Raw genomic sequence first — 22943 nt, forward strand, 5'->3', positions numbered from 1 at the left:
CGTAATCGTTGGTTTTCTTCCCGCTTGAATCCATCATCGCCAGCGCGTTTACTCTTCCACAGCATCTGGCCTCCCGCTCCACCTTCCGGCACAAGCGCCCTCACTCGTTCACGTCGCTGCTAGCAGAGAACTACCCGTATTCATTCTTACGTCTCTGTCTGCGTTCTCCGTCCTTGTCACTTTCTCTACCGCTCTCAGTGGCGCAAGAGCGAGAAGCTCGCCGAGGCCATATTTAGCCCCCCCCCCATCACCACCACACACACACACACACAGAAGAAGGCGAGAGGATACACAAACTAATAGAACGACGGCTCTTTCTGTTTTCGCTTGTTTTGTGCGCTTCCCTTCTTCGTGTCCGTTTCTCTCACGCGCTCTCCCCAACAAAACACCGCTCTGGCTTGCTCTTTGCGAACTCCCCGACCACACGCGAAGGAAGGCGAGTGTCCTTCGCACAGATTTCTTTCCTTTCCACGTTCTCTGTGACTGTCGAGCGTCTTTTTCAGCGCGTGCTGTTTTTGTGTGTCTGTGTGTGTGTTCTCTCTTTCTGTTTGGGCGGCTCTCTCCCCTTTCCCTCCTACCTTCTCTCCGATTTCTGTCTCCGTGGGTGTGTCTCTTTGCTGCTGTCATCAACTGGACACCATGGCGCTCCTTCATTCCATCATCTCGACGCCAAGGCAACATCGGCACACTGCGCTCATTGCGGTGTCGCTGTTGGCTGTGGTTCTAGTTTTTTGGGGTGCCGGTGCACACGCCGCTGACGATGACGCAGATGTGAGCGCATGCTCTGGCAGCAGCCCATACTACACGGCCGTTGAGCACGAGAACACCCGCAGCTTTCTCGACTCTTTCAAGGAGGCTATCCCGGCTCTGAAGTCCCTCTGGACGTGCGACAATTTCTGCGTCCATCCGGGTATCCACTGCACAGCGGTGGGCCTCCACATCACCCTGAACGCGTCGGCACTGTCGGGAAGCCTTCCTGAGCTCCCGAACAACGTCGATGGATTCCACGTGGTCCTGTCCGGCCTCACTTTTGTCGGCAAAGGGGAGCGTGTGATCGGCTCCCTGCCCGTCAGCTGGAATCTTCTCACTCGTCTCTCTTACCTCCACGTCGGCGCCACCGCCCTCTCTGGAACTCTGCCAGAAACGTGGGGAACCTCCGTCGAACGGCGTGTCATGACAAGGCACTCAAGAGCTCCACTCGCCAGACCCTGCGGCAACTCTTGCTTTCGTTCGATCCGTCTCGGTGGAAACCACTTGACCGGTACTCTGCCCGCCAGCTGGTCCAGCATGAAGGATCTGCAAGAGATTTGGATCAACAACAACCTCTTCACCGGCACTCTGCCCACGGAGTGGAGCAGCATCGCCAATCTCCGCACGTTGAACGCACGCCACAACCTCATAACGGGGACACTGCCTCCAGAGTGGTCTTCCATGCCCAGCATTCGCGAGATTGCAATCGACCACAACATGTTCTGCGGATGCGTTCCAGATACATGGAAGCAAACTAGCGGGCTCGCAATCGACGCCGATACACCACTACGGGCACCTGACTGCGCCGTCTCCAACAGCTGCGAGAAGCACCCCACCAGCAGCAGCAGCTCCGCGCCGTCAGCGTCCTCGTCGTCTGCGCCGTCCAGCAGCAGCAGCTCCGCGCCGTCAGCGTCCTCGTCGTCTGCGCCGTCCAGCAGCAGCAGCTCCGCGCCATCGGCGTCCTCGTCGTCTGCGCCGTCCAGCAGCAGCAGCTCCGCGCCGTCAGCGTCCTCGTCGTCTGCGCCGTCCAGCAGCAGCTCCGCGCCGTCGGCGTCTTCGTCGTCTGCGCCGTCCAGCAGCAGCAGCTCCGCGCCGTCGGTGTCTTCGTCGTCTGCGCCGTCCAGCAGCAGCTCCGCGCCGTCGGCGTCCTCGTCGTCTGCGCCGTCCAGCAGCAGCTCCGCGCCGTCGGCGTCCTCGTCGTCTGCGCCGTCCAGCAGCAGCAGCTCCGCGCCGTCAGCGTCCTCGTCGTCTGCGCCGTCCAGCAGCAGCTCCGCGCCGTCGGCGTCCTCGTCGTCTGCGCCGTCCAGCAGCAGCAGCTCCGCGCCGTCGGCGTCCTCGTCGTCTGCGCCGTCCAGCAGCAGCTCCGCGCCGTCGGCGTCCTCGTCGTCTGCGCCGTCCAGCAGCAGCTCCGCGCCGTCGGCGTCCTCGTCGTCTGCGCCGTCCAGCAGCAGCAGCTCCGCGCCGTCGGCGTCCTCGTCGTCTGCGCCGTCCAGCAGCAGCTCCGCGCCGTCGGCGTCCTCGTCGTCTGCGCCGTCCAGCAGCAGCTCCGCGCCGTCAGCGTCCTCGTCGTCTGCGCCGTCCAGCAGCAGCTCCGCGCCGTCGGCGTCCTCGTCGTCTGCGCCGTCCAGCAGCAGCTCCGCGCCGTCGGCGTCCTCGTCGTCTGCGCCGTCCAGCAGCAGCTCCGCGCCGTCGGCGTCCTCGTCGTCTGCGCCGTCCAGCAGCAGCTCCGCGCCGTCGGCGTCCTCGTCGTCTGCGCCGTCCAGCAGCAGCTCCGCGCCGTCGGCGTCCTCGTCGTCTGCGCCGTCCAGCAGCAGCTCTGCGCCGTCGGCGTCCTCGTCGTCTGCGCCGTCCAGCAGCAGCTCTGCGCCGTCGGCGTCCTCGTCGTCTGCGCCGTCCAGCAGCAGCTCCGCGCCGTCGGCGTCCTCGTCGTCTGCGCCGTCCAGCAGCAGCTCCGCGCCGTCGGCGTCCTCGTCGTCTGCGCCGTCCAGCAGCAGCTCCGCGCCGTCGGCGTCCTCGTCGTCTGCGCCGTCCAGCAGCAGCTCCGCGCCGTCGGCGTCCTCGTCGTCTGCGCCGTCCAGCAGCAGCTCCGCGCCGTCGGCGTCCTCGTCGTCTGCGCCGTCCAGCAGCAGCTCCGCGCCGTCGGCGTCCTCGTCGTCTGCGCCGTCCAGCAGCAGTAGCTCTGCGCCGTCGGCGTCTTCGTCGTCTGCGCCGTCCAGCAGCAGCAGCTCCGCGCCGTCAGCGTCCTCGTCGTCTGCGCCGTCCAGCAGCAGCAGCTCCGCGCCGTCAGCGTCCTCGTCGTCTGCGCCGTCCAGCAGCAGCAGCTCCGCGCCGTCGGCGTCCTCGTCGTCTGCGCCGTCCAGCAGCAGCAGCGCCCCGTCGTCGTCGTCGTCGTCGTCGCCGTCCAGCAGCAGCAGCGCCCCGTCAGCGTCGTCGTCGTCGTCGCCGTCCACCAGCAGCAGCTCCGCGCCGTCAGCGTCCTCGTCGTCTGCGCCGTCCAGCAGCAGCAGCTCCGCGCCGTCGGCGTCCTCGTCGTCTGCGCCGTCCAGCAGCAGCTCCGCGCCGTCGGCGTCTTCGTCGTCTGCGCCGTCCAGCAGCAGCTCCGCGCCGTCAGCGTCCTCGTCGTCTGCGCCGTCCAGCAGCAGCAGCTCCGCGCCGTCGGCGTCTTCGTCGTCTGCGCCGTCCAGCAGCAGCTCCGCGCCATCGGCGTCCTCGTCGTCTGCGCCGTCCAGCAGCAGCAGCTCCGCGCCATCGGCGTCTTCGTCGTCTGCGCCGTCCAGCAGCAGCTCCGCGCCGTCGGCGTCTTCGTCGTCTGCGCCGTCCAGCAGCAGCTCCGCGCCGTCGGCGTCTTCGTCGTCTGCGCCGTCCAGCAGCAGCAGCTCCGCGCCGTCGGCGTCTTCGTCGTCTGCGCCGTCCAGCAGCAGCTCCGCGCCGTCGGCGTCTTCGTCGTCTGCGCCGTCCAGCAGCAGCAGCTCCGCGCCGTCGGCGTCTTCGTCGTCTGCGCCGTCCAGCAGCAGCTCCGCGCCGTCGGCGTCTTCGTCGTCTGCGCCGTCCAGCAGCAGCAGCTCCGCGCCGTCGGCGTCTTCGTCGTCTGCGCCGTCCAGCAGCAGCTCCGCGCCGTCGGCGTCCTCGTTGTCTGCGCCGTCCAGCAGCAGCTCCGCGCCGTCGGCGTCCTCGTCGTCTGCGCCGTCCAGCAGCAGCAGCTCCGCGCTGTCGGCGTCTTCGTCGTCTGCGCCGTCCAGCAGCAGCTCCGCGCCGTCGGCGTCTTCGTCGTCTGCGCCGTCCAGCAGCAGCAGCTCCGCGCTGTCGGCGTCTTCGTCGTCTGCGCCGTCCAGCAGCAGCTCCGCGCCGTCGGCGTCCTCGTCGTCTGCGCCGTCCAGCAGCAGCAGCTCCGCGCCATCGGCGTCCTCGTCGTCTGCGCCGTCCAGCAGCAGCTCTGCGCCGTCGGCGTCTTCGTCGTCTGCGCCGTCCAGCAGCAGCTCCGCGCCGTCAGCGTCCTCGTCGTCTGCGCCGTCCAGCAGCAGCAGCTCCGCGCCGTCAGCGTCCTCGTCGTCTGCGCCGTCCAGCAGCAGCAGCTCCGCGCCATCGGCGTCTTCGTCGTCTGCGCCGTCCAGCAGCAGCAGCTCCGCGCCGTCGGCGTCTTCGTCGTCTGCGCCGTCCAGCAGCAGCAGCTCCGCGCCGTCAGCGTCCTCGTCGTCTGCGCCGTCCAGCAGCAGCAGCACCGCGCCGTCGGCGTCCTCGTCGTCTGCGCCGTCCAGCAGCAGCAGCACCGCGCCGTCGGCGTCCTCGTCGTCTGCGCCGTCCAGCAGCAGCAGCTCCGCGCCGTCGGCGTCCTCGTCGTCTGCGCCGTCCAGCAGCAGCAGCTCCGCGCCATCGGCGTCCTCGTCGTCTGCGCCGTCCAGCAGCAGCAGCTCCGCGCCGTCGGCGTCCTCGTCGTCTGCGCCGTCCAGCAGCAGCACCGCGCCGTCGGCGTCCTCGTCGTCTGCGCCGTCCAGCAGCAGCAGCTCCGCGCCGTCGGCGTCCTCGTCGTCTGCGCCGTCCAGCAGCAGCAGCTCCGCGCCGTCGGCGTCCTCGTCGTCTGCGCCGTCCAGCAGCAGCAGCTCCGCGCCGTCGGCGTCCTCGTCGTCTGCGCCGTCCAGCAGCAGCAGCTCCGCGCCGTCGGCGTCCTCGTCGTCTGCGCCGTCCAGCAGCAGCTCCGCGCCGTCAGCGTCTTCGTCGTCTGCGCCGTCCAGCAGCAGCTCCGCGCCGTCGGCGTCCTCGTCGTCTGCGCCGTCCAGCAGCAGCTCCGCGCCGTCGGCGTCCTCGTCGTCTGCGCCGTCCAGCAGCAGCTCCGCGCCGTCGGCGTCCTCGTCGTCTGCGCCGTCCAGCAGCAGCAGCTCCGCGCCATCGGCGTCTTCGTCGTCTGCGCCGTCCAGCAGCAGCAGCTCCGCGCCGTCAGCGTCCTCGTCGTCTGCGCCGTCCAGCAGCAGCTCCGCGCCGTCGGCGTCTTCGTCGTCTGCGCCGTCCAGCAGCAGCTCCGCGCCGTCGGCGTCCTCGTCGTCTGCGCCGTCCAGCAGCAGCTCCGCGCCGTCGGCGTCCTCGTCGTCTGCGCCGTCCAGCAGCAGCAGCTCCGCGCCATCGGCGTCTTCGTCGTCTGCGCCGTCCAGCAGCAGCAGCTCCGCGCCGTCAGCGTCCTCGTCGTCTGCGCCGTCCAGCAGCAGCTCCGCGCCGTCGGCGTCTTCGTCGTCTGCGCCGTCCAGCAGCAGCAGCTCCGCGCCGTCGGCCTCTTCGTCGTCTGCGCCGTCCAGCAGCAGCAGCTCCGCGCCGTCGGCCTCTTCGTCGTCTGCGCCGTCCAGCAGCAGCTCCGCGCCGTCGGCGTCTTCGTCGTCTGCGCCGTCCAGCAGCAGCAGCTCCGCGCTGTCGGCGTCCTCGTCGTCTGCGCCGTCCAGCAGCAGCAGCTCCGCGCCGTCGGCCTCTTCGTCGTCTGCGCCGTCCAGCAGCAGCAGCTCCGCGCCGTCAGCGTCTTCGTCGTCTGCGCCGTCCAGCAGCAGCTCCGCGCCGTCGGCGTCTTCGTCGTCTGCGCCGTCCAGCAGCAGCAGCTCCGCGCCGTCGGCCTCTTCGTCGTCTGCGCCGTCCAGCAGCAGCAGCTCCGCGCCATCGGCGTCCTCGTCGTCTGCGCCGTCCAGCAGCAGCAGCTCCGCGCCGTCGGCGTCCTCGTCGTCTGCGCCGTCCAGCAGCAGCAGCTCTGCGCCGTCGGCGTCCTCGTCGTCTGCGCCGTCCAGCAGCAGCTCCGCGCCGTCGGCGTCCTCGTCGTCTGCGCCGTCCAGCAGCAGCTCCGCGCCGTCGGCGTCCTCGTCGTCTGCGCCGTCCAGCAGCAGCTCCGCGCCGTCGGCGTCCTCGTCGTCTGCGCCGTCCAGCAGCAGCTCCGCGCCGTCGGCGTCCTCGTCGTCTGCGCCGTCCAGCAGCAGCTCCGCGCCATCGGCGTCTTCGTCGTCTGCGCCGTCCAGCAGCAGCTCCGCGCCATCGGCGTCTTCGTCGTCTGCGCCGTCCAGCAGCAGCTCCGCGCCATCGGCGTCCTCGTCGTCTGCGCCGTCCAGCAGCAGCAGCTCTGCGCCGTCGGCGTCTTCGTCGTCTGCGCCGTCCAGCAGCAGCTCCGCGCCGTCGGCGTCCTCGTCGTCTGCGCCGTCCAGCAGCAGCTCCGCGCCGTCAGCGTCCTCGTCGTCTGCGCCGTCCAGCAGCAGCAGCTCCGCGCCGTCAGCGTCCTCGTCGTCTGCGCCGTCCAGCAGCAGCTCCGCGCCGTCGGCGTCCTCGTCGTCTGCGCCGTCCAGCAGCAGCTCCGCGCCGTCAGCGTCTTCGTCGTCTGCGCCGTCCAGCAGCAGCTCCGCGCCGTCGGCGTCCTCGTCGTCTGCGCCGTCCAGCAGCAGTAGCTCTGCGCCGTCGGCGTCTTCGTCGTCTGCGCCGTCCAGCAGCAGCAGCTCCGCGCCGTCAGCGTCCTCGTCGTCTGCGCCGTCCAGCAGCAGCAGCTCCGCGCCGTCGGCGTCTTCGTCGTCTGCGCCGTCCAGCAGCAGCAGCTCCGCGCCGTCGGCGTCCTCGTCGTCTGCGCCGTCCAGCAGCAGCAGCTCCGCGCCGTCGGCGTCCTCGTCGTCTGCGCCGTCCAGCAGCAGCTCCGCGCCGTCAGCGTCCTCGTCGTCTGCGCCGTCCAGCAGCCGTCTGCGCAGCAGCAGCAGCTCCGCGCCGTCGGCGTCCTCGTCGTCTGCGCCGTCCAGCAGCAGCTCCGCGCCATCGGCGTCTTCGTCGTCTGCGCCGTCCAGCAGCAGCTCCGCGCCATCGGCGTCTTCGTCCTCTGCGCCGTCCAGCAGCAGCTCCGCGCCGTCGGCGTCCTCGTCGTCTGCGCCGTCCAGCAGCAGCAGCTCCGCGCCGTTGGCGTCCTCGTCGTCTGCGCCGTCCAGCAGCAGCAGCTCCGCGCCGTTGGCGTCCTCGTCGTCTGCGCCGTCCAGCAGCAGCAGCTCCGCGCCGTCGGCGTCCTCGTCGTCTGCGCCGTCCAGCAGCAGCAGCTCCGCGCCATCGGGGTCTTCGTCGTCTGCGCCGTCCAGCAGCAGCTCCGCGCCATCGGCGTCTTCGTCGTCTGCGCCGTCCAGCAGCAGCTCCGCGCCGTCGGCGTCCTCGTCGTCTGCGCCGTCCAGCAGCAGCAGCTCCGCGCCGTCGGGGTCTTCGTCGTCTGCGCCGTCCAGCAGCAGCTCCGCGCCATCGGGGTCTTCGTCGTCTGCGCCGTCCAGCAGCAGCTCCGCGCCGTCGGCGTCTTCGTCGTCTGCGCCGTCCAGCAGCAGCAGCACCGCGCCGTCGGCGTCCTCGTCGTCTGCGCCGTCCAGCAGCAGCAGCTCCGCGCCATCGGCGTCCTCGTCGTCTGCGCCGTCCAGCAGCAGCTCCGCGCCATCGGCGTCTTCGTCGTCTGCGCCGTCCAGCAGCAGCTCCGCGCCATCGGCGTCCTCGTCGTCTGCGCCGTCCAGCAGCAGCAGCACCGCGCCGTCGGCGTCCTCGTCGTCTGCGCCGTCCAGCAGCAGCTCCGCGCCGTCGGCGTCCTCGTCGTCTGCGCCGTCCAGCAGCAGCTCCGCGCCGTCGGCCTCCTCGTCGTCTGCGCCGTCCAGCAGCAGCTCCGCGCCATCGGCGTCCTCGTCGTCTGCGCCGTCCAGCAGCAGCAGCTCCGCGCCATCGGGGTCCTCGTCGTCTGCGCCGTCCAGCAGCAGCTCCGCGCCGTCGGCGTCCTCGTCCTCTGCGCCGTCCAGCAGCAGCAGCTCCGCGCCATCGGCGTCCTCGTCGTCTGCGCCGTCCAGCAGCAGCAGCTCCGCGCCATCGGGGTCTTCGTCCTCTGCGCCGTCCAGCAGCAGCAGCACCGCGCCGTCGGCGTCCTCGTCGTCTGCGCCGTCCAGCAGCAGCTCCGCGCCGTCGGCGTCTTCGTCGTCTGCGCCGTCCAGCAGCAGCAGCTCCGCGCCATCGGCGTCTTCGTCGTCTGCGCCGTCCAGCAGCAGCTCCGCGCCATCGGCGTCTTCGTCCTCTGCGCCGTCCAGCAGCAGCTCCGCGCCGTCGGCGTCTTCGTCGTCTGCGCCGTCCAGCAGCAGCTCCGCGCCATCGGCGTCCTCGTCGTCTGCGCCGTCCAGCAGCAGCACCGCGCCGTCGGCGTCCTCGTCGTCTGCGCCGTCCAGCAGCAGCAGCTCCGCGCCGTTGGCGTCCTCGTCGTCTGCGCCGTCCAGCAGCAGCAGCTCCGCGCCGTCGGCGTCTTCGTCGTCTGCGCCGTCCAGCAGCAGCACCGCGCCATCGGCGTCTTCGTCGTCTGCGCCGTCCAGCAGCAGCTCCGCGCCATCGGCGTCCTCGTCCTCTGCGCCGTCCAGCAGCAGCTCCGCGCCATCGGCGTCCTCGTCGTCTGCGCCGTCCAGCAGCAGCTCCGCGCCATCGGCGAACTCGTCGTCTGCGCCGTCCAGCAGCAGCAGCTCCGCGCCGTCGGCGTCCTCGTCGTCTGCGCCGTCCAGCAGCAGCTCCGCGCCGTCGGCGTCCTCGTCGTCTGCGCCGTCCAGCAGCAGCTCCGCGCCGTCGGCGTCCTCGTCGTCTGCGCCGTCCAGCAGCAGCTCCGCGCCGTCGGCGTCATCGTCGTCTGCGCCGTCCAGCAGCAGCTCCGCGCCGTCGGCGTCCTCGTCGTCTGCGCCGTCCAGCAGCAGCTCCGCGCCGTCGGCGTCCTCGTCGTCTGCGCCGTCCAGCAGCAGTTCCGCGCCGTCGGCGTCCTCGTCGTCTGCGCCGTCCAGCAGCAGCTCCGCGCCGTCGGCGTCCTCGTCGTCTGCGCCGTCCAGCAGCAGCTCCGCGCCGTCGGCGTCCTCGTCGTCTGCGCCGTCCAGCAGCAGCAGCTCCGCGCCGTCGGCGTCTTCGTCGTCTGCGCCGTCCAGCAGCAGCTCCGCGCCGTCAGCGTCCTCGTCGTCTGCGCCGTCCAGCAGCAGCAGCTCCGCGCCGTCGGCGTCCTCGTCGTCTGCGCCGTCCAGCAGCAGCAGCTCCGCGCCGTCGGCGTCTTCGTCGTCTGCGCCGTCCAGCAGCAGCTCCGCGCCGTCGGCGTCCTCGTCGTCTGCGCCGTCCAGCAGCAGCTCCGCGCCGTCGGCGTCCTCGTCGTCTGCGCCGTCCAGCAGCAGCTCCGCGCCGTCGGCGTCCTCGTCGTCTGCGCCGTCCAGCAGCAGCTCTGCGCCGTCGGCGTCCTCGTCGTCTGCGCCGTCCAGCAGCAGCTCTGCGCCGTCGGCGTCCTCGTCGTCTGCGCCGTCCAGCAGCAGCTCCGCGCCGTCGGCGTCCTCGTCGTCTGCGCCGTCCAGCAGCAGCTCCGCGCCGTCAGCGTCCTCGTCGTCTGCGCCGTCCAGCAGCAGCTCCGCGCCGTCAGCGTCCTCGTCGTCTGCGCCGTCCAGCAGCAGCAGCTCCGCGCCATCGGCGTCTTCGTCGTCTGCGCCGTCCAGCAGCAGCTCTGCGCCGTCGGCGTCCTCGTCGTCTGCGCCGTCCAGCAGCAGCAGCTCCGCGCCGTCGGCGTCCTCGTCGTCTGCGCCGTCCAGCAGCAGCAGCTCCGCGCCGTCGGCGTCTTCGTCGTCTGCGCCGTCCAGCAGCAGCAGCTCCGCGCCGTCGGCGTCCTCGTCGTCTGCGCCGTCCAGCAGCAGCTCCGCGCCGTCAGCGTCCTCGTCGTCTGCGCCGTCCAGCAGCAGCAGCTCCGCGCCGTCGGCGTCTTCGTCGTCTGCGCCGTCCAGCAGCAGCAGCTCTGCGCCGTCGGCGTCTTCGTCGTCTGCGCCGTCCAGCAGCAGCTCCGCGCCGTCGGCGTCCTCGTCGTCTGCGCCGTCCAGCAGCAGCAGCTCCGCGCCGTCAGCGTCCTCGTCGTCTGCGCCGTCCAGCAGCAGCAGCTCCGCGCCGTCGGCGTCTTCGTCGTCTGCGCCGTCCAGCAGCAGCAGCTCCGCGCCATCGGCGTCTTCGTCGTCTGCGCCGTCCAGCAGCAGCAGCTCCGCGCCGTCGGCGTCCTCGTCGTCTGCGCCGTCCAGCAGCAGCAGCTCCGCGCCGTCGGCGTCTTCGTCGTCTGCGCCGTCCAGCAGCAGCTCCGCGCCGTCAGCGTCCTCGTCGTCTGCGCCGTCCAGCAGCAGCTCCGCGCCATCGGCGTCTTCGTCCTCTGCGCCGTCCAGCAGCAGCTCCGCGCCGTCGGCGTCCTCGTCGTCTGCGCCGTCCAGCAGCAGCAGCTCCGCGCCGTTGGCGTCCTCGTCGTCTGCGCCGTCCAGCAGCAGCACCGCGCCGTCGGCGTCCTCGTCGTCTGCGCCGTCCAGCAGCAGCAGCTCCGCGCCGTCGGCGTCTTCGTCCTCTGCGCCGTCCAGCAGCAGCTCCGCGCCGTCAGCGTCCTCGTCGTCTGCGCCGTCCAGCAGCAGCTCCGCGCCATCGGCGTCTTCGTCCTCTGCGCCGTCCAGCAGCAGCTCCGCGCCGTCGGCGTCCTCGTCGTCTGCGCCGTCCAGCAGCAGCAGCTCCGCGCCGTTGGCGTCCTCGTCGTCTGCGCCGTCCAGCAGCAGCAGCTCCGCGCCGTCGGCGTCCTCGTCGTCTGCGCCGTCCAGCAGCAGCAGCTCCGCGCCATCGGCGTCTTCGTCCTCTGCGCCGTCCAGCAGCAGCAGCTCCGCGCCGTCGGCGTCCTCGTCGTCTGCGCCGTCCAGCAGCAGCAGCTCCGCGCCGTTGGCGTCCTCGTCGTCTGCGCCGTCCAGCAGCAGCACCGCGCCGTCGGCGTCCTCGTCGTCTGCGCCGTCCAGCAGCAGCAGCTCCGCGCCGTCGGCGTCTTCGTCCTCTGCGCCGTCCAGCAGCAGCTCCGCGCCATCGGCGTCTTCGTCGTCTGCGCCGTCCAGCAGCAGCAGCTCCGCGCCATCGGCGTCCTCGTCGTCTGCGCCGTCCAGCAGCAGCAGCAGCTCCGCGCCATCAGCGTCCTCGTCGTCTGCGCCGTCCAGCAGCAGCAGCTCCGCGCCGTCGGCGTCTTCGTCCTCTGCGCCGTCCAGCAGCAGCTCCGCGCCGTCAGCGTCCTCGTCGTCTGCGCCGTCCAGCAGCAGCTCCGCGCCATCGGCGTCTTCGTCGTCTGCGCCGTCCAGCAGCAGCTCCGCGCCGTCGGCGTCCTCGTCGTCTGCGCCGTCCAGCAGCAGCTCCGCGCCGTCGGCGTCTTCGTCGTCTGCGCCGTCCAGCAGCAGCTCCGCGCCGTCGGCGTCCTCGTCGTCTGCGCCGTCCAGCAGCAGCTCCGCGCCGTCGGCGTCCTCGTCGTCTGCGCCGTCCAGCAGCAGCAGCTCTGCGCCGTCGGCGTCTTCGTCGTCTGCGCCGTCCAGCAGCAGCTCCGCGCCGTCGGCGTCTTCGTCGTCTGCGCCGTCCAGCAGCAGCTCCGCGCCGTCGGCGTCCTCGTCGTCTGCGCCGTCCAGCAGCAGCTCTGCGCCGTCAGCGTCTTCGTCGTTTGCGCCGTCCAGCAGCAGCAGCTCCGCGCCATCGGCGTCTTCGTCGTCTGCGCCGTCCAGCAGCAGCTCCGCGCCGTCGGCGTCCTCGTCGTCTGCGCCGTCCAGCAGCAGCTCCGCGCCGTCGGCGTCCTCGTCGTCTGCGCCGTCCAGCAGCAGCAGCTCCGCGCCGTCGGCGTCCTCGTCGTCTGCGCCGTCCAGCAGCAGCTCCGCGCCGTCGGCGTCCTCGTCGTCTGCGCCGTCCAGCAGCAGCTCCGCGCCGTCGGCGTCCTCGTCGTCTGCGCCGTCCAGCAGCAGCTCCGCGCCGTCGGCGTCCTCGTCCTCTGCGCCGTCCAGCAGCAGCTCCGCGCCATCGGCGTCCTCGTCGTCTGCGCCGTCCAGCAGCAGCAGCTCCGCGCCATCGGCGTCTTCGTCCTCTGCGCCGTCCAGCAGCAGTAGCTCTGCGCCGTCGGCGTCCTCGTCGTCTGCGCCGTCCAGCAGCAGCAGCTCCGCGCCGTCAGCGTCCTCGTCCTCTGCGCCGTCCAGCAGCAGCAGCTCCGCGCCGTCAGCGTCCTCGTCGTCTGCGCCGTCCAGCAGCAGCAGCTCCGCGCCGTCAGCGTCCTCGTCGTCTGCGCCGTCCAGCAGCAGCTCCGCGCCGTCAGCGTCCTCGTCGTCTGCGCCGTCCAGCAGCAGCTCCGCGCCATCGGCGTCTTCGTCGTCTGCGCCGTCCAGCAGCAGCAGCTCCGCGCCGTCAGCGTCCTCGTCGTCTGCGCCGTCCAGCAGCAGCAGCTCCGCGCCGTCGGCGTCTTCGTCGTCTGCGCCGTCCAGCAGCAGCTCCGCGCCGTCGGCGTCCTCGTCGTCTGCGCCGTCCAGCAGCAGCAGCTCCGCGCCGTCAGCGTCCTCGTCGTCTGCGCCGTCCAGCAGCAGCTCCGCGCCGTCAGCGTCCTCGTCGTCTGCGCCGTCCAGCAGCAGCTCCGCGCCGTCGGCGTCTTCGTCGTCTGCGCCGTCCAGCAGCAGCTCCGCGCCGTCAGCGTCCTCGTCGTCTGCGCCGTCCAGCAGCAGCAGCTCCGCGCCGTCGGCGTCCTCGTCGTCTGCGCCGTCCAGCAGCAGCTCCGCGCCGTCAGCGTCCTCGTCGTCTGCGCCGTCCAGCAGCAGCTCCGCGCCGTCGGCGTCTTCGTCGTCTGCGCCGTCCAGCAGCAGCTCCGCGCCATCGGCGTCTTCGTCGTCTGCGCCGTCCAGCAGCAGCAGCTCCGCGCCGTCAGCGTCCTCGTCGTCTGCGCCGTCCAGCAGCAGCAGCTCCGCGCCGTCAGCGTCCTCGTCGTCTGCGCCGTCCAGCAGCAGCAGCTCCACGCCGTCGGCGTCCTCGTCGTCTGCGCCGTCCAGCAGCAGCTCCGCGCCGTCGGCGTCTTCGTCGTCTGCGCCGTCCAGCAGCAGCTCCGCGCCGTCAGCGTCCTCGTCGTCTGCGCCGTCCAGCAGCAGCAGCTCCGCGCCGTCAGCGTCCTCGTCGTCTGCGCCGTCCAGCAGCAGCTCCGCGCCGTCGGCGTCCTCGTCGTCTGCGCCGTCCAGCAGCAGCAGCTCCGCGCCGTCAGCGTCCTCGTCGTCTGCGCCGTCCAGCAGCAGCAGCTCCGCGCCGTCGGCGTCCTCGTCGTCTGCGCCGTCCAGCAGCAGCAGCTCCGCGCCGTCAGCGTCTTCGTCGTCTGCGCCGTCCAGCAGCAGCTCCGCGCCGTCGGCGTCCTCGTCGTCTGCGCCGTCCAGCAGCAGCTCCGCGCCGTCAGCGTCCTCGTCGTCTGCGCCGTCCAGCAGCAGCAGCTCCGCGCCGTCGGCGTCCTCGTCGTCTGCGCCGTCCAGCAGCAGCAGCTCCGCGCCATCGGCGTCTTCGTCGTCTGCGCCGTCCAGCAGCAGCTCCGCGCCGTCGGCGTCCTCGTCGTCTGCGCCGTCCAGCAGCAGCTCCGCGCCGTCAGCGTCCTCGTCGTCTGCGCCGTCCAGCAGCAGCAGCTCCGCGCCGTCAGCGTCCTCGTCGTCTGCGCCGTCCAGCAGCAGCAGCTCCGCGCCGTCGGCGTCCTCGTCGTCTGCGCCGTCCAGCAGCAGCTCCGCGCCGTCGGCGTCTTCGTCGTCTGCGCCGTCCAGCAGCAGCTCCGCGCCGTCAGCGTCCTCGTCGTCTGCGCCGTCCAGCAGCAGCAGCTCCGCGCCGTCGGCGTCTTCGTCGTCTGCGCCGTCCAGCAGCAGCTCCGCGCCATCGGCGTCCTCGTCGTCTGCGCCGTCCAGCAGCAGCAGCTCCGCGCCATCGGCGTCTTCGTCGTCTGCGCCGTCCAGCAGCAGCTCCGCGCCGTCGGCGTCCTCGTCGTCTGCGCCGTCCAGCAGCAGCTCCGCGCCGTCAGCGTCCTCGTCGTCTGCGCCGTCCAGCAGCAGCTCCGCGCCGTCGGCCTCTTCGTCGTCTGCGCCGTCCAGCAGCAGCTCCGCGCCGTCGGCGTCCTCGTCGTCTGCGCCGTCCAGCAGCAGCAGCTCCGCGCCGTCGGCGTCCTCGTCGTCTGCGCCGTCCAGCAGCAGCAGCTCCGCGCCGTCAGCGTCCTCGTCGTCTGCGCCGTCCAGCAGCAGCAGCTCCGCGCCGTCGGCGTCCTCGTCGTCTGCGCCGTCCAGCAGCAGCTCCGCGCCGTCGGCGTCCTCGTCGTCTGCGCCGTCCAGCAGCAGCTCCGCGCCGTCAGCGTCCTCGTCGTCTGCGCCGTCCAGCAGCAGCTCCGCGCCGTCGGCCTCTTCGTCGTCTGCGCCGTCCAGCAGCAGTAGCTCTGCGCCGTCGGCGTCTTCGTCGTCTGCGCCGTCCAGCAGCAGCTCCGCGCCGTCGGCGTCCTCGTCGTCTGCGCCGTCCAGCAGCAGCAGCTCCGCGCCGTCGGCGTCCTCGTCGTCTGCGCCGTCCAGCAGCAGCTCCGCGCCGTCGGCGTCCTCGTCGTCTGCGCCGTCCAGCAGCAGCTCCGCGCCGTCGGCGTCCTCGTCGTCTGCGCCGTCCAGCAGCAGCAGCTCCGCGCCGTCAGCGTCCTCGTCGTCTGCGCCGTCCAGCAGCAGCTCCGCGCCGTCAGCGTCCTCGTCGTCTGCGCCGTCCAGCAGCAGCTCCGCGCCGTCGGCGTCTTCGTCGTCTGCGCCGTCCAGCAGCAGCTCCGCGCCGTCAGCGTCCTCGTCGTCTGCGCCGTCCAGCAGCAGCAGCTCCGCGCCGTCGGCGTCCTCGTCGTCTGCGCCGTCCAGCAGCAGCTCCGCGCCATCGGCGTCTTCGTCGTCTGCGCCGTCCAGCAGCAGCTCCGCGCCGTCAGCGTCCTCGTCGTCTGCGCCGTCCAGCAGCAGCAGCTCCGCGCCGTCAGCGTCCTCGTCGTCTGCGCCGTCCAGCAGCAGCAGCTCCGCGCCGTCGGCGTCCTCGTCGTCTGCGCCGTCCAGCAGCAGCAGCTCCGCGCCGTCGGCGTCTTCGTCGTCTGCGCCGTCCAGCAGCAGTAGCTCTGCGCCGTCGGCGTCCTCGTCGTCTGCGCCGTCCAGCAGCAGCTCCGCGCCGTCGGCGTCCTCGTCGTCTGCGCCGTCCAGCAGCAGCAGCTCCGCGCCGTCAGCGTCCTCGTCGTCTGCGCCGTCCAGCAGCAGCAGCTCCGCGCCGTCAGCGTCCTCGTCGTCTGCGCCGTCCAGCAGCAGCAGCTCCGCGCCGTCGGCGTCTTCGTCGTCTGCGCCGTCCAGCAGCAGCTCCGCGCCGTCGGCGTCCTCGTCGTCTGCGCCGTCCAGCAGCAGCTCCGCGCCGTCAGCGTCGTCGTCGTCTGCGCCGTCCAACAGCAGCAGCTCCGCGCCGTCAGCGTCCTCGTCGTCTGCGCCGTCCAGCAGCAGCAGCTCCGCGCCGTCGGCGTCTTCGTCGTCTGCGCCGTCCAGCAGCAGCTCCGCGCCGTCGGCGTCCTCGTCGTCTGCGCCGTCCAGCAGCAGCTCCGCGCCGTCGGCGTCCTCGTCGTCTGCGCCGTCCAGCAGCAGCTCCGCGCCGTCGGCGTCCTCGTCGTCTGCGCCGTCCAGCAGCAGCAGCTCCGCGCCGTCAGCGTCCTCGTCGTCTGCGCCGTCCAGCAGCAGCTCCGCGCCGTCGGCGTCCTCGTCGTCTGCGCCGTCCAGCAGCAGCTCCGCGCCGTCAGCGTCTTCGTCGTCTGCGCCGTCCAGCAGCAGCTCCGCGCCGTCAGCGTCCTCGTCGTCTGCGCCGTCCAGCAGCAGCAGCTCCGCGCCGTCAGCGTCCTCGTCGTCTGCGCCGTCCAGCAGCAGCAGCTCCGCGCCGTCGGCGTCCTCGTCGTCTGCGCCGTCCAGCAGCAGTAGCTCTGCGCCGTCGGCGTCTTCGTCGTCTGCGCCGTCCAGCAGCAGCAGCTCCGCGCCGTCAGCGTCCTCGTCGTCTGCGCCGTCCAGCAGCAGCAGCTCCGCGCCGTCAGCGTCCTCGTCGTCTGCGCCGTCCAGCAGCAGCAGCTCCGCGCCGTCGGCGTCTTCGTCGTCTGCGCCGTCCAGCAGCAGCAGCTCCGCGCCGTCGGCGTCCTCGTCGTCTGCGCCGTCCAGCAGCAGCTCCGCGCCGTCGGCGTCCTCGTCGTCTGCGCCGTCCAGCAGCAGCTCCGCGCCGTCAGCGTCTTCGTCGTCTGCGCCGTCCAGCAGCAGCAGCTCCGCGCCGTCGGCGTCCTCGTCGTCTGCGCCGTCCAGCAGCAGCTCTGCGCCGTCAGCGTCTTCGTCGTCTGCGCCGTCCAGCAGCAGCAGCTCCGCGCCGTCGGCGTCCTCGTCGTCTGCGCCGTCCAGCAGCAGCAGCTCCGCGCCATCAGCGTCCTCGTCGTCTGCGCCGTCCAGCAGCAGCAGCTCCGCGCCATCGGCGTCTTCGTCGTCTGCGCCGTCCAGCAGCAGCTCTGCGCCGTCGGCGTCCTCGTCGTCTGCGCCGTCCAGCAGCAGCTCCGCGCCGTCGGCGTCCTCGTCGTCTGCGCCGTCCAGCAGCAGCTCTGCGCCGTCAGCGTCTTCGTCGTCTGCGCCGTCCAGCAGCAGCTCCGCGCCATCGGCGTCTTCGTCGTCTGCGCCGTCCAGCAGCAGCTCTGCGCCGTCGGCGTCCTCGTCGTCTGCGCCGTCCAGCAGCAGCAGCTCCGCGCCGTCAGCGTCCTCGTCGTCTGCGCCGTCCAGCAGCAGCAGCTCCGCGCCGTCGGCGTCTTCGTCGTCTGCGCCGTCCAGCAGCAGCTCCGCGCCGTCGGCGTCCTCGTCGTCTGCGCCGTCCAGCAGCAGCTCCGCGCCGTCAGCGTCCTCGTCGTCTGCGCCGTCCAGCAGCAGCAGCTCCGCGCCATCGGCGTCCTCGTCGTCTGCGCCGTCCAGCAGCAGCTCCGCGCCGTCGGCGTCCTCGTCGTCTGCGCCGTCCAGCAGCAGCTCCGCGCCGTCAGCGTCCTCGTCGTCTGCGCCGTCCAGCAGCAGCTCCGCGCCGTCAGCGTCCTCGTCGTCTGCGCCGTCCAGCAGCAGCAGCTCCGCGCCGTCAGCGTCCTCGTCGTCTGCGCCGTCGGCGTCCTCGTCGTCTGCGCCGTCCAGCAGCAGCAGCTCCGCGCCATCGGCGTCCTCGTCGTCTGCGCCGTCCAGCAGCAGCTCTGCGCCGTCGGCGTCTTCGTCGTCTGCGCCGTCCAGCAGCAGCAGCTCCGCGCCGTCAGCGTCCTCGTCGTCTGCGCCGTCCAGCAGCAGCTCCGCGCCGTCAGCGTCTTCGTCGTCTGCGCCGTCCAGCAGCAGCAGCTCCGCGCCGTCAGCGTCCTCGTCGTCTGCGCCGTCCAGCAGCAGCAGCTCTGCGCCGTCGGCGTCTTCGTCGTCTGCGCCGTCCAGCAGCAGCAGCTCCGCGCCATCGGCGTCCTCGTCCTCTGCGCCGTCCAGCAGCAGCTCCGCGCCGTCGGCGTCTTCGTCGTCTGCGCCGTCCAGCAGCAGCTCCGCGCCATCGGCGTCTTCGTCGTCTGCGCCGTCCAGCAGCAGCTCCGCGCCATCGGCGTCTTCGTCGTCTGCGCCGTCCAGCAGCAGCTCCGCGCCGTCGGCGTCTTCGTCGTCTGCGCCGTCCAGCAGCAGCTCCGCGCCATCGGCGTCCTCGTCGTCTGCGCCGTCCAGCAGCAGCAGCTCCGCGCCGTTGGCGTCCTCGTCGTCTGCGCCGTCCAGCAGCAGCAGCTCCGCGCCATCGGCGTCCTCGTCGTCTGCGCCGTCCAGCAGCAGCAGCTCCGCGCCGTTGGCGTCCTCGTCGTCTGCGCCGTCCAGCAGCAGCAGCTCCGCGCCATCGGCGTCTTCGTCGTCTGCGCCGTCCAGCAGCAGCTCCGCGCCGTCGGCGTCTTCGTCGTCTGCGCCGTCCAGCAGCAGCTCCGCGCCATCGGCGTCCTCGTCCTCTGCGCCGTCCAGCAGCAGCTCCGCGCCGTCGGCGTCCTCGTCGTCTGCGCCGTCCAGCAGCAGCAGCTCCGCGCCGTTGGCGTCCTCGTCGTCTGCGCCGTCCAGCAGCAGCAGCTCCGCGCCGTCGGCGTCCTCGTCGTCTGCGCCGTCCAGCAGCAGCACCGCGCCGTCGGCGTCCTCGTCGTCTGCGCCGTCCAGCAGCAGCAGCTCCGCGCCATCAGCGTCCTCGTCGTCTGCGCCGTCCAGCAGCAGCAGCTCCGCGCCGTCGGCGTCTTCGTCCTCTGCGCCGTCCAGCAGCAGCTCCGCGCCGTCAGCGTCCTCGTCGTCTGCGCCGTCCAGCAGCAGCTCCGCGCCATCGGCGTCTTCGTCGTCTGCGCCGTCCAGCAGCAGCTCCGCGCCGTCAGCGTCCTCGTCGTCTGCGCCGTCCAGCAGCAGCAGCTCCGCGCCATCGGCGTCTTCGTCGTCTGCGCCGTCCAGCAGCAGCTCCGCGCCGTCGGCGTCTTCGTCGTCTGCGCCGTCCAGCAGCAGCTCCGCGCCATCGGCGTCTTCGTCCTCTGCGCTGTCCAGCAGCAGCTCCGCGCCATCGGCGTCTTCGTCCTCTGCGCCGTCCAGCAGCAGCTCCGCGCCGTCGGCGTCTTCGTCGTCTGCGCCGTCCAGCAGCAGCTCCGCGCCGTCGGCGTCCTCGTCGTCTGCGCCGTCCAGCAGCAGCAGCTCCGCGCCATCGGGGTCTTCGTCGTCTGCGCCGTCCAGCAGCAGCTCCGCGCCATCGGCGTCTTCGTCGTCTGCGCCGTCCAGCAGCAGCTCCGCGCCATCGGCGTCTTCGTCCTCTGCGCCGTCCAGCAGCAGCAGCACCGCGCCGTCGGCGTCCTCGTCGTCTGCGCCGTCCAGCAGCAGCAGCTCCGCGCCGTTGGCGTCCTCGTCGTCTGCGCCGTCCAGCAGCAGCAGCTCCGCGCCGTCAGCGTCCTCGTCGTCTGCGCCGTCCAGCAGCAGCAGCACCGCGCCGTCGGCGTCCTCGTCGTCTGCGCCGTCCAGCAGCAGCAGCTCCGCGCCGTCGGCGTCCTCGTCGTCTGCGCCGTCCAGCAGCAGCAGCTCCGCGCCGTCGGCGTCTTCGTCGTCTGCGCCGTCCAGCAGCAGCAGCACCGCGCCGTCGGCGTCCTCGTCGTCTGCGCCGTCCAGCAGCAGCTCCGCGCCGTCAGCGTCCTCGTCGTCTGCGCCGTCCAGCAGCAGCAGCTCCGCGCCATCGGCGTCTTCGTCGTCTGCGCCGTCCAGCAGCAGCAGCTCCGCGCCATCGGCGTCTTCGTCGTCTGCGCCGTCCAGCAGCAGCAGCACCGCGCCGTCGGCGTCCTCGTCGTCTGCGCCGTCCAGCAGCAGCTCCGCGCCGTCAGCGTCCTCGTCGTCTGCGCCGTCCAGCAGCAGCTCCGCGCCGTCGGCGTCCTCGTCGTCTGCGCCGTCCAGCAGCAGCAGCTCCGCGCCGTCGGCGTCCTCGTCGTCTGCGCCGTCCAGCAGCAGCTCCGCGCCGTCGGCGTCCTCGTCGTCTGCGCCGTCCAGCAGCAGCTCCGCGCCGTCAGCGTCCTCGTCGTCTGCGCCGTCCAGCAGCAGCTCCGCGCCGTCGGCGTCCTCGTCGTCTGCGCCGTCCAGCAGCAGCAGCTCCGCGCCATCGGCGTCCTCGTCGTCTGCGCCGTCCAGCAGCAGCAGCTCCGCGCCGTCGGCGTCCTCGTCGTCTGCGCCGTCCAGCAGCAGCAGCTCCGCGCCGTCGGCGTCCTCGTCGTCTGCGCCGTCCAGCAGCAGCTCCGCGCCGTCGGCGTCCTCGTCGTCTGCGCCGTCCAGCAGCAGCTCCGCGCCGTCAGCGTCCTCGTCGTCTGCGCCGTCCAGCAGCAGCTCCGCGCCGTCGGCGTCCTCGTCGTCTGCGCCGTCCAGCAGCAGCAGCTCCGCGCCGTCGGCGTCCTCGTCGTCTGCGCCGTCCAGCAGCAGCAGCTCCGCGCCGTCAGCGTCCTCGTCGTCTGCGCCGTCCAGCAGCAGCTCCGCGCCGTCGGCGTCCTCGTCGTCTGCGCCGTCCAGCAGCAGCAGCTCCGCGCCGTCGGCGTCCTCGTCGTCTGCGCCGTCCAGCAGCAGCTCCGCGCCGTCAGCGTCCTCGTCGTCTGCGCCGTCCAGCAGCAGCTCCGCGCCGTCAGCGTCCTCGTCGTCTGCGCCGTCCAGCAGCAGCTCCGCGCCGTCGGCGTCCTCGTCGTCTGCGCCGTCCAGCAGCAGCAGCTCCGCGCCGTCGGCGTCCTCGTCATCTGCGCCGTCCAGCAGCAGCTCCGCGCCGTCAGCGTCCTCGTCGTCTGCGCCGTCCAGCAGCAGCAGCTCCGCGCCATCGGCGTCTTCGTCGTCTGCGCCGTCCAGCAGCAGCAGCTCCGCGCCGTCGGCGTCTTCGTCGTCTGCGCCGTCCAGCAGCAGCAGCTCCGCGCCATCGGCGTCTTCGTCGTCTGCGCCGTCCAGCAGCAGCAGCTCCGCGCCATCGGCGTCCTCGTCGTCTGCGCCGTCCAGCAGCAGCAGCTCCGCGCCATCGGCGTCTTCGTCGTCTGCGCCGTCCAGCAGCAGCTCCGCGCCGTCGGCGTCTTCGTCGTCTGCGCCGTCCAGCAGCAGCTCCGCGCCGTCGGCGTCCTCGTCGTCTGCGCCGTCCAGCAGCAGCTCCGCGCCGTCGGCGTCCTCGTCGTCTGCGCCGTCCAGCAGCAGCAGCTCCGCGCCATCGGCGTCTTCGTCGTCTGCGCCGTCCAGCAGCAGCAGCTCCGCGCCGTCAGCGTCCTCGTCGTCTGCGCCGTCCAGCAGCAGCAGCTCCGCGCCGTCGGCGTCCTCGTCGTCTGCGCCGTCCAGCAGCAGCTCCGCGCCGTCGGCGTCCTCGTCGTCTGCGCCGTCCAGCAGCAGCTCCGCGCCGTCGGCGTCCTCGTCGTCTGCGCCGTCCAGCAGCAGCTCCGCGCCATCGGCGTCTTCGTCGTCTGCGCCGTCCAGCAGCAGCTCCGCGCCGTCGGCGTCTTCGTCGTCTGCGCCGTCCAGCAGCAGCTCCGCGCCGTCAGCGTCCTCGTCGTCTGCGCCGTCCAGCAGCAGCTCCGCGCCGTCGGCGTCCTCGTCGTCTGCGCCGTCCAGCAGCAGCTCCGCGCCGTCAGCGTCCTCGTCGTCTGCGCCGTCCAGCAGCAGCAGCTCCGCGCCGTCAGCGTCCTCGTCGTCTGCGCCGTCCAGCAGCAGCTCCGCGCCGTCAGCGTCCTCGTCGTCTGCGCCGTCCAGCAGCAGCTCCGCGCCGTCGGCGTCCTCGTCGTCTGCGCCGTCCAGCAGCAGCTCCGCGCCGTCGGCGTCCTCGTCGTCTGCGCCGTCCAGCAGCAGCTCCGCGCCGTCAGCGTCCTCGTCGTCTGCGCCGTCCAGCAGCAGCAGCTCCGCGCCGTCAGCGTCCTCGTCGTCTGCGCCGTCCAGCAGCAGCTCCGCGCCGTCGGCGTCCTCGTCGTCTGCGCCGTCCAGCAGCAGCTCGTTTTTGTCGGGCAGTGGGAGCGACGGAGGGTGCCACAGCGATGTTCCGTATTACACGCCAACGCAAGTGGCGCATAGCATGCGGTTTCTGTCTGGGTTTTCCGAGTCGTTTGCGGACGCAAGCGCCACGTGGAAGTGCCCGAACTTCTGCTCATGGGCGGGGATAACTTGTAGACCAGAGGGATTTTCTTTCGAACTAGGTGGTGTGGTAAAGTCGGGGTATCTACCGATGGTTCCTGGGGACTGCGATGGTGTGCAAGTGCCGGTTTTGAGTGTAAGTGCCGGTGGCGCGGAGGGAGGCGTGACTTTGGAGGGCACGTTGCCGTCGTCGTGGAATCGGCTGCTGTCTCTCATCGAGCTGGATTTCTCCTACACGGGCGTCAGCGGTGGGGCACCGTCGGATTGGTCGGCCTTGGTGAACCTGAAGAAGCTGAATCTGGGCCACAATAAGTTGAGTGGTGAACTGCCGGCGGAGTGGAGCGGCATGGTGGCCATGGAGGAGCTGTATCTGAACGACAACAAATTCAGTGGGAAGTTGCCTTTCGAATGGTTTAACATGGAGAATCTCAAAATCCTCGATCTCTCCAACAACGAATTGGGCGGATCGGTGCCCGGCTTCATCGTTTCACTCTCGCGCTCACACGACGTTTCAGCCCTGCTCAAGCGGCTGTTGGCGGTGAGGAAGTAACGGCACGAATGGGAGGGTTTCGAAGTTTTTTTTCCTTTTGTGTGCATTGCGTGGCGTGAGCCGATGTGTGAACATGTGTGTTGTTGGTGTTACGAGCGCGACTCGCTGTGGGGGTGAGGCGCCTATTCTGTGTTTGTCTGTTGTCACCTTGCATTGGTTAGAGCGTGCGGTAACCCGTGCATCACACACAATACCTGCTCCCCCCCCCCTCTCTCCCCTGCCCCCTTACCTTCTGCCACTCATCTTTTCTTTCTCGCTGGATTGCTCCTATATATATGCGTGCCCCTCTCCTTGGTTGCTTTTGAACGACCAGCGTGCCGATCGTGGTGGGTGTTGCTGCGCCTCTCGCACCGCGTTTCTCACATGGAGTGTCACGGCGCCGCGTGATTATGTTGGGGGCTGCGCAACACGTTGGGAAAGGGTGTACCTGCGGGCAGAGGTGACGCACATCTCACGGTGAGGCAACACAGCCTTCTCGTTTTGCTTTTACTCATTGAGTGCTCTCAGCACGTTTATTGTGCAAGTCGCACTGACTGGCTGCACCGATGGCTGGGCGCCTAAGAGCTTCCTCTCTGGTGGGCGCACGTGGTGTCCGCCCCCTCGCCTGCAGTTGCGTCTGTGTCTGTCTGTGCATCTTCCTCATTTTATTTCTCGTTTTTGGCTTCACCGTCTCTCTCGGGCTGATTCTCTCTTCTGTCCGGCATCTCACTCGCCCTCCA

The 22943-nt window shown here is 71.3% G+C and overlaps 1 protein-coding gene across 1 annotated transcript; it reads left to right on the forward strand.

Annotated features, from left to right (window-relative positions):
* Positions 1 to 639: 639 nt before the first annotated feature.
* Positions 640 to 22224, forward strand: LMJF_35_0520 (proteophosphoglycan ppg4; the record flags this gene model as incomplete). Its single annotated transcript, XM_003722400.1, has 1 exon — positions 640 to 22224. One exon carries the CDS (start codon positions 640 to 642, stop codon positions 22222 to 22224), a length of 21585 nt encoding a protein of 7194 aa, XP_003722448.1.
* Between the last annotated feature and the right edge of the window lie 719 nt (positions 22225 to 22943).

This window comes from Leishmania major, chromosome 35 (assembly GCF_000002725.2).
Source record: "Leishmania major strain Friedlin complete genome, chromosome 35".
In the NCBI taxonomy this organism is placed as follows: Eukaryota; Euglenozoa; class Kinetoplastea; order Trypanosomatida; family Trypanosomatidae; genus Leishmania; species Leishmania major.